General features: G+C 41.0%; 1 protein-coding gene and 1 pseudogene across 4 annotated transcripts in view; one reads left to right on the forward strand and one right to left on the reverse strand.

Annotated features, from left to right (window-relative positions):
* LIMA1 (LIM domain and actin binding 1) overlaps positions 1-14,897 on the forward strand; it is a 94,115-nt gene that overhangs the window by 33,684 nt on the left and 45,534 nt on the right. For all 4 annotated transcript variants that reach the window (XM_005877293.2, XM_005877295.2, XM_005877294.2 and 1 more), the window contains one exon: positions 3,158-3,299. In XM_005877293.2, coding sequence (XP_005877355.1) covers positions 3,181-3,299 — 119 coding nt within the window. In that variant the 5' untranslated portion in view covers positions 3,158-3,180. The remainder of the gene's footprint in view (positions 1-3,157; positions 3,300-14,897) is intronic.
* On the reverse strand, positions 9,595-10,101 carry LOC102261617 (annotated as a pseudogene).

Here is a 14,897-nt window from a genome sequence, read left to right on the forward strand (position 1 = left end):
GGTCCCAGGGGATCAACAGGGCGGGTGGAGCGAGCAGTATGGCTGGCTGCTCTCCTGCCTTCAGAGGTCCTGGCTATCGCCGCGAGTGCCTCCGAGAGAAAGCTGCCCTCAAGTTCCGACCGATGCCAGACAGTCCCGTTTCTCCCGTATGAGTCTGGGTCCCTAGAGGCTTGCCCGGTACTGGAGCTCAGAGCCTGAGACTCCCTCCCAATTGAAAAGGACAATCGTGTCCTCAGCCGCCAGCCCTCTCTGCATGCACCTCAGGACCTTTGTATTTTACTTGGTACCGCACCTCCTCTGAGTCTCCGTATGCTTTTCTCTTTCCTTCTAGTTGTAGAAATTCCACTCAACCAGCCTTCCTGTGGTTCTGAATGATGGCGGTTCCGTCTTTTAGTTGTATTTTTGAAGTGGTTGTGCAAGGCAGCAATCTCCGGTGTTTACCTATGCCGCCATCTTGGTTTCTCCCAGGGTTCTTTTCTTACAAACGCACATAATGAGGCTCAGGGAAATGATTTTTTAATTTTCCATAAAGATCACAGCTGTGCTAGGGAGTGGCACTTTAAGATTACAAGACCTCAGCTCACTCACAGGCTAGTTCTCTCCACTATTGGAATATGGCCCAAACTCTTTAGCATAGTTTTCAAGCTGTTCCCATTCTATCTTTCCATAGCTTATCTTCAACTTCTAGTGCACCTAGAGTCTAACTCCATTGAAGTCTCCTGTGCTATTTCAACTCCCTAATGGTGAAATGCTGTTCCTCCCACCCTTGCTTGTTGAAATTCTGCTGTGTTCCTAAATCCCAAAGCAATCCGATGTCTCACCCACCAAGCCAGAAAATCAGGTCCTGTACTCCAAAACATGCATTGCCTCTAACCACATTCTGCCTTGTGCTATAATTATTCATGTACACGTTAGCAAGCCCTATAGATTATGAGCACTATTTGGGTAGGGCCCTCTCCCTACACCTGTCGGAAGTAGTTACTCAGTAACCTGATACCTGGTGATTCTTTCCTTTATCTGTTTCATAGGATGCTAATTATAGTGCTAAGAAATAACAGTATGCTTCTGTGAAGAGAAGTGTGGTCAGGATGGGAGCCACCTCATTCCTCGAGTATAAAGTGTGCTTACCCTAGCCTTATACCAAAATAGATGTTCTGACTTTTCTTAACGTTCTGGACAAGAGTAATCAAAACCATGAAATTAGACTTGGGAATTAAACTCCTTTTCTTAATCATACTCAGTCCCTCAAATAATTTATACTTTTCCTTTTTTACAAACTTGAGAACATATCTTTTGTCTTTTTTTTCTTTGATTCAGAAATGATCGCTGTAGAAGAACTGACAACATTTATACCCACACCTATGCTAGAAGCATGATTGTACCAAATGTTTTAAAGTGTTGGTTATTATTTTCTAAAGGGTTATTACTGTGGTTTTACATAATGAAGTGTAGCTGAATTGTTTGTTGTTTCAGTGTATTTTTCTTGTTAGAGAAAAGGCTGACAATGATTGGTGGGTTTGTCAGTTATAGACTGGAAAACAGTTAGAGAAATATCACGTAGTATTTAATACATTCAGGTTTATTTCAAAGAACATGTATAGAATTAAGGTTATTTATCCAGGAAGAAGAGATCATATAAAAACCAGACATTTATTGTTTACTTATTCTATGTCAGGGTGTTTATCTTCTTTATTCCTCATAAGGATATGATGAAGAAACACTATTATAATGGGTGAAAAATCTAAGATTTAGGGACAGACACAGCTTTAAGTGATAGGGCCAACGCCCATTTAGATGCCAAAACTGTCTCTAACACCAGAGCTCCTTACCATAAGAGGGTTCTATGTTGGGTTCCAACTTGGGGATTAGAACAAATTAGTAAACAAAAATAGCAAAACTAGTGTTGTTTTCAGATAGAGCTTTAGTTGGGAAAACAAATACTACACGTGAAAAAGAAGCTCGGTCTCTTAGGGCTGCTTATCACGCACTTTGTATCACAGGACTTTTAGTGTGAAATGGAAGCCCAGGTTGCTTGGGTAAGCGCACGGTGTGTTCTGCTGTTGTCAAGGCTGTTGGAAGCAGTACCCGAGCCATACATTCTACCAGATCAGTTATGCTCTGCAGTTGTAAAGAGAGCTGCAAGTAGTCCTTTCATCTATATTTTTCACTCTTTAAATAAGGAAACTATTGACTCATTTCTAATCTCACCTCTTCTGGACAAAGGTTGGAACTCCTTTGGTAATTACTGGGGCAAAAAGACACACAAACAAAATCAGAGTAGGGACCAGGTGATACCAAGGGTTTTATGCAGTCTTTGACTTGAAAGGATTTTAGGAAAGAATTTAAGTATAGAGGTTTTAGCCCCCTGAATTTAAAGTCATTATACTAGTAATTTCCCCAATTGTTAAAAGGCTTAAAATAATAATAATTATAACAAAAGCGATTACTAATATATTATACTTTAAATGCTCTTAATACTACTGTAACATACCTAGTATTTTAAATATATTACCTCCTTAAATCTATATCAAAAGCCTTATAAAGGTAGGTAGTATTCTCATTTTTTCAACTGAAGAAACTAAAACTGGAAAGATAATATAATTTAAGGTAACAAAGTTATGATTTTAACTGAAGTCTATCTTGCCTTAAAGCCCTTGCTCTTTATATTATCCACACTCTGTCCCCAGTTCTTCCCCCAACAGGTAGTCAGTGCTGCAGGGTTTGAGGAGAGAGGGCAGCCAAAAGAAACTTGGATGTAGGTAGAACCTAATTTGGACCTGAGTCTACAGAGATACTGATTGTACCTCCCCTGGGATGTAACTCAGAGGAGTGGAACATTTCACTCCTAATGTGACTTTGGAACAGACTTAAGTTCAGGAAAAGGCCAATCGATGTTTGCACAGTAGGGTCAGTCATAAAATGATGGAACTGGAAGAGACCTTCAAGATCATCTGGTCTAACCTTCTCATTTTACAGGAAACTACAACCCAAAGACATTGAATCATTTGACCAAGGTTATGGTTTTTGAGAGAACCGGTAGAAGAGTGTGGTCTGTTGGTCTGAGGCTCTCTGCTCGCTCTCAACATAACACTGCCAGTGCTTGGATGCTGGAGAATTCTCTTCTATGTCTAATATTCTGATTTTCTTTATTGACTAGGTATTTCAGTATCTGTAGACAAGATGGAATCAACTCCATTTAATCGACGGCAGTGGACTTCACTATCATTGAGGGTAACGGCCAAAGAACTTTCTCTTGTCAATAAGAACAAGTCATCGGCTATTGTAGAAATATTCTCCAAGTAAGTGCTGATTCTGGTCCAAAAGGACCATCTGTCTTGAGCAAACATTACCACCTGTCAGGGAAATCAGTAAAGGAAGCACATGGTATCAAATGGCTTTATTGAGCTCCTTTTGTATTTTAAGCACTATATAGGCACTGTGGAGAAGGAGGATGACTATAATAATCAGGAGACACATTTTATCTTTGAATTTTTGTTTAGTTGGGGAAAGAAAAAGTTAACCAATTCAAAGATAATTATAAAACACATAATTACCAAGCAAAATGTCACAAGTCCCAAATAAGTAAGAGTAAGAGAGAGAGTGACCATCATGGACAGAGGCTAGTCACAAAGGCTTCCTGGTTGAGATGAGTTTTAAAGCAATTTTTGATTTAGTTGAAGGGAATGGAATGAAAGTGCATTCTCTCTACCTGCATTGTCCAATATAGTAGCTACTACATATATGACTATTTTAATTAAAATTAAATAATATTTAAAATTCAATTCATCAGCTGCACTGGCCACATTTCATTACATGTAGCTGGTGGCTACCATATTGGACATCACAGAAACATTTCATCATTGCATGAAGTTCTGTTGAACATTACAAACTATGTAGGCAAACTATTGGCCACTGGCTGCATTTTAGTAAATAAAGATTTAGTGGAACACAGCCATGACCATTTGTGTATTGTCTATGGTTACTTTCATCTACAACAGCAGAGTTGCAGCAGAGACCATATGGCCCTCAAAGTCTAAAATATATACTATCTGACCCTTGAAGAAAAAGTTTGCTGACTTTTACTCTGGACCATGAGTTCTTTGATATGAGGGCCCCTTTCCTGCTTATTTTGTATCCCCAGTGTATAGCATACACTTGAACATAGTAGATACTCAACAAGTGTTGAAGAAATACTGTCTATATATATAAAAGCCTAAGCGACCGTTTAACTGGTAGCTATGACATGCACTGACCACCGGGGGCAGACGCTCAACGCTCAGGCATGGAAACATGGAACAGACTGATGAATCTTAGAGGGAAGGGAGGAGGGGGGAGGGGAGAGGACAGGAAGAGATTAACCAAAGATCTAGTATGCATACTAGAGGCCCTGTGCAACAGTGGGGTCCCTCGGCCTGACCTGCAGGGATGGGGCCAAAACTGGCAGTCTGACATCCCTGGAGGGGTCCGGATTATGAGAGGGTGCAGGCCAGGCCAAGGGACCAGGCCTCTAGTATGTAAATAAGAAACCACGATGGCCCTAACCGGTTTGGCTCAGTGGATAGAGCGTCGGCCTGCAGACTGAAAGGTCCCGGGTTCGATTCTGGTCAAGGGCATGTACCTTGATTGCGGGCACATCCCCAGTAGGAGGTGTATAGGAGGCAGCTGATCGATGTTTCTAACTCTCTATCCCTCTCCCTTCCTCTCTGTAAAAAATCAATAAAATATATATTTAAAAAAAGAAGAAAAAAAAAAGAAACCATGATGGCAAATACATTGACTTTGCTCAATAAAAATGCCACAGTGAGGAGGAGCTTAGGAAGATGGTAGTTTTACCTCACTAAGCAGTTTGTTAATTGATAGGTAGCTACAATGCTTTAAGAAAAGGATGGTAAGTATTTGAAGAAAGTAATTCTGGGAGCTATATCTAGGATATAATTAAATATCAATAAGAGGTTTCTGTAATCTACAGTGTCACCTTTTCTTCAATAACAAATCCATCAAGCATCTGCTATGTGGAAAACACTGCCCTTTCAAACTATTGACCTTGGTTATTGCTTAAGGTGAAGTGAAGGTTGCATGAGACTTCCTAGCCCTTTTACCTTCTACATTATGCATTTTATATTGTTGTAATTTTATGTCGCACATGTATTATTCTTATATTTAAAATAAGAAAATTAATGAAGCTATTTCAGACAAAAAGGATCAAGATCTGAAGGCTATTAAGACTTAATCCCTGACCTCAAGGAACTTAATGGTACGTTTAGTATAGTTTATATACAGGGTGTCCCCCAAAAATGTATACATACTTAACAGCTGATAGCTCAATTGATATTTCTTTCTTTTCAAATTTAACCCATTGGAAGTAAAAATTATTCAAAGTGTGTATACATTTTGGGGGCACACCCTGAGTGCAGGAGGTCCCCAAACTTCCTGCATCTTAAGAATCACATGGGGTACCAGTTATCTATGCTGCATGAAAAAAAAAAAATCTCCAAAGTTTAGTGGCTTAAAATAATGAGAGCATTTATTTTGCTTATAAATCTCTAATTTGGCCAGAGCTTGCCTCTGTTACCCTCAGCATCAGCCAGGGTGGCTCAAAGACTGGTGACTATAATTTTACCTAAAGGCTCACTCAACTCACAAGTGAGGAGGTCAGTGCTGGTAGGCATCTGGGCTCTCAGCTGAGGCCCTGTTCAGAACACCATTTGGCTGCTTGGTTTGGTTGGCTGCATTCCAAGGGCAAACATCCAGACAAAGAGGGAGTGAGGGAACAAAGGAGGAAGGGAGTCAGGGTGAGAGGATGTATTGCCTTTTATGACCTAGCCTCAGAAGTTATACACTTTTGCCACATTCTCTTCATTAGAAGCGAATCACGAAGGCTGGCTCATATTCAGAGGAAGGGGAGTTTGACTCTACTTTTATTTTTTTCCCCTTTATTGATTACGATATTACAAATGTGTCCTTATCCCCCCAATGTCCTCTCATCCCCCCAATCCTGCCCTCACCCTCACCCCCTGTTGTCCACATCCATCGCTTATGCTTATATGCATGCATACAAGTCCTTTGGTTGATCTCTCCCCCTTACCCCCACCCTCCCCTACCTTCCCTTTGAGTTTTGAGCATCTGATCGATGCTTCTCTGTCTCTACATCTGTTTTTGTTCATCGGTTTATGTTGTTCATTATAATCCACAAATGAGTGAGAGCATGTGATATTTATCTTTCTCTGACTGACTTATTTCACTTAGCATAATGCTCTCCAGCTCCATCCATGCTGTTGCAAATGGTAGGAGTTCCTTCATTTTACAGCAGCATAGTATTCCATTGTGTAGATGTGCCAAAGTTTTTTAATCCATTCATTTGCTGATGAGCACTTAGGCTGTTTCCAAATCTTAGCTATTGTAAATTGTGCTACTATGAACATAGGGGTGTATATATCCTTTCTGATTGGTGTTTCTGATTTCTTGGGATATATTCCTAGAAGTGGGATTACTGGGTCAAATGGGAGTTCCATTTTTAACTTTTTGAGGAAACTCCATACTGTTTTCCACAGTGGTTGCACCAGTCTGCATTCCCACCAGCAGTGCACAAGGGTTCCTTTTTTTCCACATCCTCTCCAGCACTTGTCATTCCTTGATTTGTTGGATATGTTTTAAAACCATCCTATGTGGCTTCCCTGTCTCCCTCCTCCCCGCCCCCCCAAAGATTCTGATTCAATATCAGAATGGGGCCCAAGAGTGTTTTTAACAAGTATCTCAGGTGATTTTTATTTTTAAGGAAACTTAGGAAGCACTGGTAGTGGAAGAGAGGTACTTGTGAACTTGAAGCACTGAACTTGAACATAAAGCAGAATGATAGCCTGGCCAGCATAGCTCAGTGGTTGAACGTCAACCTATGAACCAGGAGGTCAAGGGTATATGCCGGGGTTATGGGCTCGATCCCCACTGTGGAGCATGCAGGAGTCAGCCAATCAATGATCCTCTGTCATTATTGATGTTTCTATCTCTCCCACTCACTTCCTCTCTGAAATCAATGAAAATATATTTTTAAAAAATAAAGCAGAATGATAGGTTCAAGCAAAGGATTGTAGAAAGCAGAACATGAGTAAAGGAAATAGGAAAGCAAGCCATCTGGCATGGAGAATACAAAGGGGAGAAGGGACTGGAAGGCGATAAACAATGGAAACAATTGAAGGTTTTCATGCAGGGAGAATGACAGGATCAGACTTGTATTTTAGAAAGATGCTTTTGGCAAAGGTGTAAAAGGCATACTGGAAAGGGGAGAGATTGATAGCACAGAGACACATCATGAGACTCTCTTGAGAACCAAAGTGAAAGCTATTAAGGGTGGGGGGCAGCAGGGATGGAAAGGAAGGGAAGGATTTGAGACAGTGTTGAGATGTGATTAATGGGACTTGGAAACTCCCTGTTCTGTAGAGAAACTTCTTCGCATTCTTACCCTTTTCACCCTCTCTAGCCCCACCTCTCTTCAGCTGAACTTGGCTTTTCCTTGACATGCATTCTGTCTCTGAGTAGTGTCTGCCTACTCTTTCTGCACATGCTTCTCTGAAATATTCTGGCGCCAGGCATCAGGGGTGCTACTCCGCTACATCTCCATACTGTTTCCCATCTCTTGTATTTTATGCCTTGTTCTGAAGTTCTAAACCTGTGCTTTTAGACTCACAACTATCTATACTATAATCCTCTTATCCTCCCATTTTTTGCTTTGTGGGGGCCAGCCTCAGGGTCAAGCTCCTTGCCTTCACAGGGACACTAGCTTCCAGATTCATTCTCTTCTCAATGTTTCTCAGTGGGGGTGCTATTAGCATTTTAGATAAGGCAGGTCTTCTTTATGCAGGATGTTCATCATTTTTGCCTTCCTTCAAATGCTGGTAGCACCCTGTGACATTGTGACAACCAAAAAAAAAAAATGAAAAGAAAAAAGGGGTGGAGGAGAAACCCCAATAAGATTCCCACGCTTTTCCAAATGTCCTGTGGGGCCAGTCGTGCCTCCAGTAAAGCATCACTGGTCCACATAAATCATCTGACTGATATTCTGGACTCACAATTTCTTGATCTCCCCGACTTCTTCAACCTGCCCCTTGTCTCTAGTGCCCCTGTATCTAATCCCAACCCCATCATCACCCAGACTCTACCTCTGAAATGTACATCTGGAAAGCCTACCCCCTGATTAGAGCCTCCTGTGCTTCCATATGTTATTCCCACTGATCCTGCTCTTTGGTCACACCAGGACACCCAGGCTGTGGATGTCGGTCCCCTTCCTGGCTTCACTTCCTTCTCTGCCTGACTTGGTCAGTCATGTCATTGAAACTCTCACACTTTCCTCAGTTCCCTCCTTGTCCAGCTCAGCCAATTCTCAAGATAGAGGGTTTGAGTCTCGCAGTGTCACTGATGAGAGTTAGGAAGTTGGAAAAAGCTGTTCATCTTAGGGGCATTCTTAATTTTGCAGTGAGAAAGTGCAAAGGGATCATAGAGAGCATCAGAGCATGGTAGTTTGTCTTTTCTCCAGGAAGGTATTAAGGGCAAATGGCAGTTATGCAAAACTATAAATCCTGAACTCTTTAATTAGAATTAATGTGCCAAGTACTGTGCTAGACTCTTGATAGAAATGGAGACTACTTCTAATCCTAACAAAAACTGCATGAGGGAGGGACATTATTCCTGTTTCATAGTTGAGAAAACAGAGGTGTAGAAAGTAACCAGCCCATATTAGTATTTTGCTTCTGCCTGGTATTTTTCTTCTGATGCTTATATCCTAACTATTGAACTGGCTTTGAGGGATGAATAGAATTTTATTTGGTTGGTTGGGAAGATAGTGGTGACATGGCCAAGGAAGGGGATATCAGGAGTTAAGGCACAGAAGTAGGATAGGGCACAATGTGAAAATCAGAGATCTGCCTGGATTTCTTCTTCAGGTTTCTTACTAAGTGGAGACGTATTGCTGATATTCCTTAAGGCTTTTAGGGTTCACTCACTGTATGCTCCCTAAGCAGATTGCAGGACTGTGTTCTACAAGGCACATATGAATGTCTCCTTCCAACACCTAGTGACCTGATTTTCCCTTATTTTTTGAAACACTCTAATATGGAGTTTGGAATTAGTAAATCCTATACAAGCCTAGTCAAGAGACTGTAGGAACACATAGGAGGTTTCTGGTCAGAAATTAATATAAAATTTGGAGGAAACTTAACCTGGCTGATGTTCATAGAATTAGCTGGGCTTTACTTTTTTGTGTCGGTGAAAATGACTAGCATTTAAAATATATTTTAATGAAAACACTTTCTCACTCTCTTTAAATAAAAACTCAAATCTGAATATTTTATTTCATTATTATTTTTTAATCCTCACCGAGGATATGTTTTTACTGATTTTAGAGAGAGAGAAAGGGTAGGGGAGAGAGAAACATCAATGTGAGAGAGACACATCGATCCATTGCCTCCTGTATGCACCCCAGACCAGGATCAAACCTGCAACCTAGGTATGTGCCCTGACAGGGAATCAAACCCACAACATTTTTGCTGTTCAGGATGATGCTCCAACCAACGGAGCCACCCACCCAGAGCAAATCTGAAATTTTTAATCTGAAACTGCTCTGGCATGAGGACTTAATAGCTCCCTGGGCCACAGGGTTAGATGACATGACACCACTAATTCCCCAGTGCTGTTGAGGAACCTGTGAGTCATGTCCTCCTTTGTTGGAAGTCCTTGTGACAGCCTTCAGGGGCTTGCTTCTCATCAAATGTTTAACCACTTTCAGTTTTGGGTTCACTAAGGAATATTCTTGTGAATTTAAGGAGTATGTGCTTTTTCTAATTCAAGCATCTTTAATACATATTTTCCCCAGCATAGACGTCTTTTTGTACTTTTTACGCTGGTAACAATATGCAGTTTATGAAGGTGCTGTGGATCCCCACGATATTTTTCATGAATTCCAGGTGAGGGCTAAAACACTGTATCTGGAATTCTTGACTTGGTAAATTTGTGACGAATCCAGTCTGTACAAACAAGGGATTGCACGCCTTTTGTCATAGTATGTTATCTCCCTGGGGGCCTCTGAACTATTGAGCGCAAAATCCTGGCCATGAGTGTGGTGGCTGTTCTCTGTAGAAGCCATCGACAGGAAGTTGAGCAGAGAAAAGGCCGCTCGCTGGGTTTTTCTAATTGTTAACAATGCATTTACATGTATATGTAGATAAGAGTAATTTTTCTAGCATCAGAGCTTGTCTCATGAGTACTTTATAACTCCAGAGTTTTCTATTACTAAACTTCTCTGCTGTATAAATAATTGAATTGCGGTAAGGAAGGACCTATTGATGGGTCCATTTGAATGGCTAGCTTTGATTTCACTTACCATTGACTTCAACAGAGCATAATCCTTTGCTTGATTAAAATTTGACTCTTTTTATGGAATTTGGTTTCTTTGCAGAAGGCTCCTGTTTGACTCTGACATTTTTAGAATTAAAGGGAATCTAGTTCAGTGGTTTTCAAACTCTCTTAATTGAGTTCTTCAGAGGAACCTCAGGGGGTAATTCTGAGAAAATGGGAAGACCTAAAGGGCTGAGCCCGAACCCTTTCACCCTAGTCATCCTGCTTTGATCCCTTTTATGTGTTAGGTTCTAAATAAGATATCATTTGAACAGAGTATTCTGCAGCGAAAAGAGTTTAAAAACTACTGATCTGGCTAACCTTCATCCCATTCCTCTGACAGAATATGAACTTGATGTCCAGCAACTATGACTGAAGACCACACCCTACATAGTGGCAGAACACAGCACACATATTCCTCCCCCTCCCACAGTGCCTTCCCCTGTCACAACTCTTCCCACTCTTGTTACCTACTCCATAGTCCAAAGGAAGAACAGGGTTTATATTTAGTTTTCTTCTTCAGTAAGATGATGAGAAAAAAAAATTGACCCTTAGATCTTCCTGGTTAACCTCTTTGCTTCTTTGTAATATTTTGGTGGTGAAATTGTTCCAGAAGAAAATACATTCACTAAAACTTGGGAGTTTCCATTTTCCCTTTTTGGCTCAGTGTTCCCTTTGCTCTATCTGAGGGCTTATAAGTAAGAGTCATGGTTCAGGAACTTTGTTTTCTGGCCTTAGAAAAGTTTGAGACACTGTTATTACTCCCCAGATAATTTTAGCATCCTCCATCAGCTGCCTGCCTCACAGCTGAGCATTAATGAGCAGTTGCAGAATTAAATTCAGCATGTGAAGAAGAAAAGACTGAAGGGGAAAAAAATCTGGGCAGGGAAGAGAGATGATATTTTAATCATAGAAATCTCATTGCAAATATTTCCTCCTCAACATTAAATTTTCAGAATGCCTCCGCCCCTTCCTCAAATCAATAACCTTCATATTTTGTGTCAGAATAATGCTAATAGCTCTAAATGCCTTTGAGGAAAGTCTGAGGCCAGAAGCCTGGTCTAACACCAAATTCAGAAGGATTAGGCCTTCGCGTCTCTTAGCATTCTGAGGGTACAAAGTGTAAAAGTAGGAAGAACCTGGCTTGGAAGAAAGCAGTGGTATAGAACCTGTCTCCCTTTGAATCTACTATTTAGCAAGTACTTCATTACAAATAAAAGGTGAGGATATTTGGTTGGGAGTTTCAAAACAATTCAAGACAGCCATCAGTATATATAGATGCTTCAGTGCTAAAAGGTCAGGACTGAAGTGAAAATTAGTTTGATCTTCTTTCTTTAAATCTGTGTTTCTGTTAAGACAGTAAAGGGAACTTCTGAACTTATTTACCCAACTACCCACAGTGTAAATATTTTGCCTTGGAGAACAGTTGACTAAGAATAAATCCATTTGCTGATTGGCTCTGGCTTTCATATATTGTATTATTGCTGTAATACACTGAAGATGATTACCAAGGGTTGTGGAAACACAAGTTCAAGGCAGGTTCTAAGTGCCTTCCTAGCTATAATCCACTGTGTTTCTGCAGTTCCATTTTTAGGTACTCTCTCAGACATATGTACAAGTAGGGAGGGAGGGATATATGTACAAGGACATTCACCACAGCACTATTTACAATGGTAGAAAACTAGAAACAATCCAAATGCCCATTAAAAGGAGTATGGGTAAATTAATTATACTCTATTCACAATGGAAGAAGATCGCCAGGGTAACCAAGGGCTTCTGTGTTGCTAAATCGAGATGTTTGTTAGCCTTTGTCTTGCATGACTTCTCACCACTTCTTCCTTCCCACATTTTTTTCTTCTCTTGACTTCACTGGCAGTTTCCTGCTTTTCCTTCTACCTCTCTGCCTGTTCCTTGCCATTCTCTCTTATCACCTCTTCTTCCTCTTCTGACTGCTAATGTTAGGGTCTCCAGGACTGAGTTCTGGGCCTTTTCTTGCACTACACACACTTTGTAGGTGATATCATATACTCCTGTGCTTTAATACCATCTGTGGGCAGACAAGTCCTAAATTTATAGTATTAGCTCAGCTTTCTCTTCTGAGCTCTAGACACATGTATCTAATTACTGCCACCATCAAATGGATGTTTTAGTTAACATGGCTAACACTGACCTCTTGATCTTCCCTATCCGCAAATTCACTCCTCCTTCAGAATTCCCTATTCCAGTAAAGTAAATAGTACTTCCATTGACCCAGCTGCTAGAAACCTGGGGATCACTTTGACTTCTTTTCCCCCACCTCTTATCACCAATCTTGTTGATTATATCTCTGAAATGTCTCAAGTCTATTCACTTTTCTTTATCTCCAATGCCACCACCCTGGGCCAAACCAGCATCATCTCTTGCTAATGCCACCTCCATTCTCAGCCCCCTCCAGTCCATTCTCCACATAGTATCCAAAGAGCTCTGTTAAAAACATGAATTGGATTGATGACCATTTGTTGTACCTAGGATTTTTTAAAGTTTTTTTTCCCCCCACTGATTGATTTTAGAGAGAGGAAAGGAGAGAGAGAAAGAGAGATCATTTTGTTGTTCCACTTATTTATGCATTCATTGGTTGTTTCTTGTATGTGCTCTGACCAGAGATCAAACCTACAACCTTGGCATATCGGGATGACATTCTAAACAATTGAGGTACCTGGCCAGGACCTCATTGTACCTAGGATTAAGTTAAAAACCCTTACAAAGCCCCTGCTTCCAAGCATCATCTCCTGCTCTCCCCCTTTCTCAGTGCACTTCAGCAACACTGGGGGTCTTTGTGTACCTATACAAGAAACGCTTTCTTGCCTTGGGGCCTTTGCGTGTGCTTTTTTTCTGTGTCTGGAATGCGTTTCTTGCCTCATTTTGCCTATTTTTCTATTAAGTTATTTGTAATTTTCATATATACATACACACACACACACACACACACACACACACACACACACACACTAGTGGCCTGGTGCATGAAATCCATGTACATTAAAAGGGAATTAATTAGAGGAAATATTTTAATATTGCTATTTGCCCTTTCTCTATTATAGAAGTGTCAGAGATGAAAGAAAATTAGTAAAATGTATATGAAAATCTCCCTCCTGTCAGAGTCTGGGGTGTGCCACGGGACCCAGAGTCAAGTCCCCTGCCCACCCGTGTGCACCTCGAAATCGCACGAGACCTGGCTGGCCCCACCCTCGTCAAGTCCTGCAGGTGGGGGGGCACAGCCTCAGGTCCCCCAGCCCAGCCTCAGGTCCCCCAGCGCCGGGGTGGGGGGCGCAGCCTCAGGGGCCCCAGCCCCCGCCCCCAGCGTGAGGGCGTGATGACCATTTGCATATTAGCTCTTTATTATATAGGATGTGTATATTTTTATTGGTTTCAAAGAGGAAGGGAGAGGGAGGGAGATAGAAACATCAATGATGAGAAAGAATCATTGATCAGTTGCCTCCCACATGGCCCCTACTGGGGATGGAGCCCAAAAACTGGGCTTGTTCCCTAACTGTGAATCGAACCATGACCTCCTAGTTCATGAGTTGATGCTCAACCATTGACCCACACCAGCTGGGCGGTTGGTCATTTTCTTATTAATTTGTAAGAGTTCTTTGAGATATTCTAGAGAAATTAGCCATTTTGTGTAATATAAGTTGCAAATATCTTTCCAGCTTGTTGCTTAACTTATAGCACTTCTAATATCATTTTCTTTCATCACCTCTTTATGGTCAGTAAAATCCCAGAAATTTGGGGGTGTTTTTTTACCCTATCCTATAGAAAGTTTTGCTCAGTTGCAGAGTAATACTCAACTGAATTAGATGCTTACTAATATGTGATTATTAAAATTTAAACAGTGATAGGAATGGAAGGAGGACATAGAAATCATCTCACATAGTCACCTAATTTTGTAGGTGAAGCCGGTAAATGATAAATGAAGTGATATAACCCAGGTCACACAGCAGGTAAACAACAGTGCCAGAATCAGGACTTTTTTTCTGGCTTCCATTTTGTATGAGGTTATTCTATTTAACACACATACTAAGAAAGTTCTGAGCTTCTGAAGTTGTTTATTAATTGAAAGTTGGTTTTGGTAAAGAAATGGGACCTGGGTGGAGGGGGTCAATGGGAAAAAAAGGGGAACATCTGTAATACTTTCAATAAAGATAAATTTAAAAGAAACAACAACAAAACACACACAGAATGGGCCCTTGCCCATCTGTTCTTCTTCTCTCGCCTCCTTTCCCTCTACAGAAATCTTGTGAATTCTGAAATTCTACCTTAATACAGAGAAAAAGCAGCCCTTTTCTGGGGTTGGATTGTTGCTGAGGTATGCAGACCTAAGGAGAGGCACATGGTGGGGTTTCTCCGAGCAATGGTGCCACCTTCAATGCTTGACTCAGAGGCTCTGAGGAAGCCAGATTAATGTTCTGGATGGTCTTGAAGATTTGCTGCCTCCTGGACCTCCCAGGCCTCCTTGATCTTCAAATGGAGAA

The sequence above is a fragment of the Myotis brandtii genome, unplaced genomic scaffold, assembly GCF_000412655.1.
Source record: "Myotis brandtii unplaced genomic scaffold, ASM41265v1 scaffold517, whole genome shotgun sequence".
NCBI classification, from domain to species: Eukaryota; Metazoa; Chordata; class Mammalia; order Chiroptera; family Vespertilionidae; genus Myotis; species Myotis brandtii.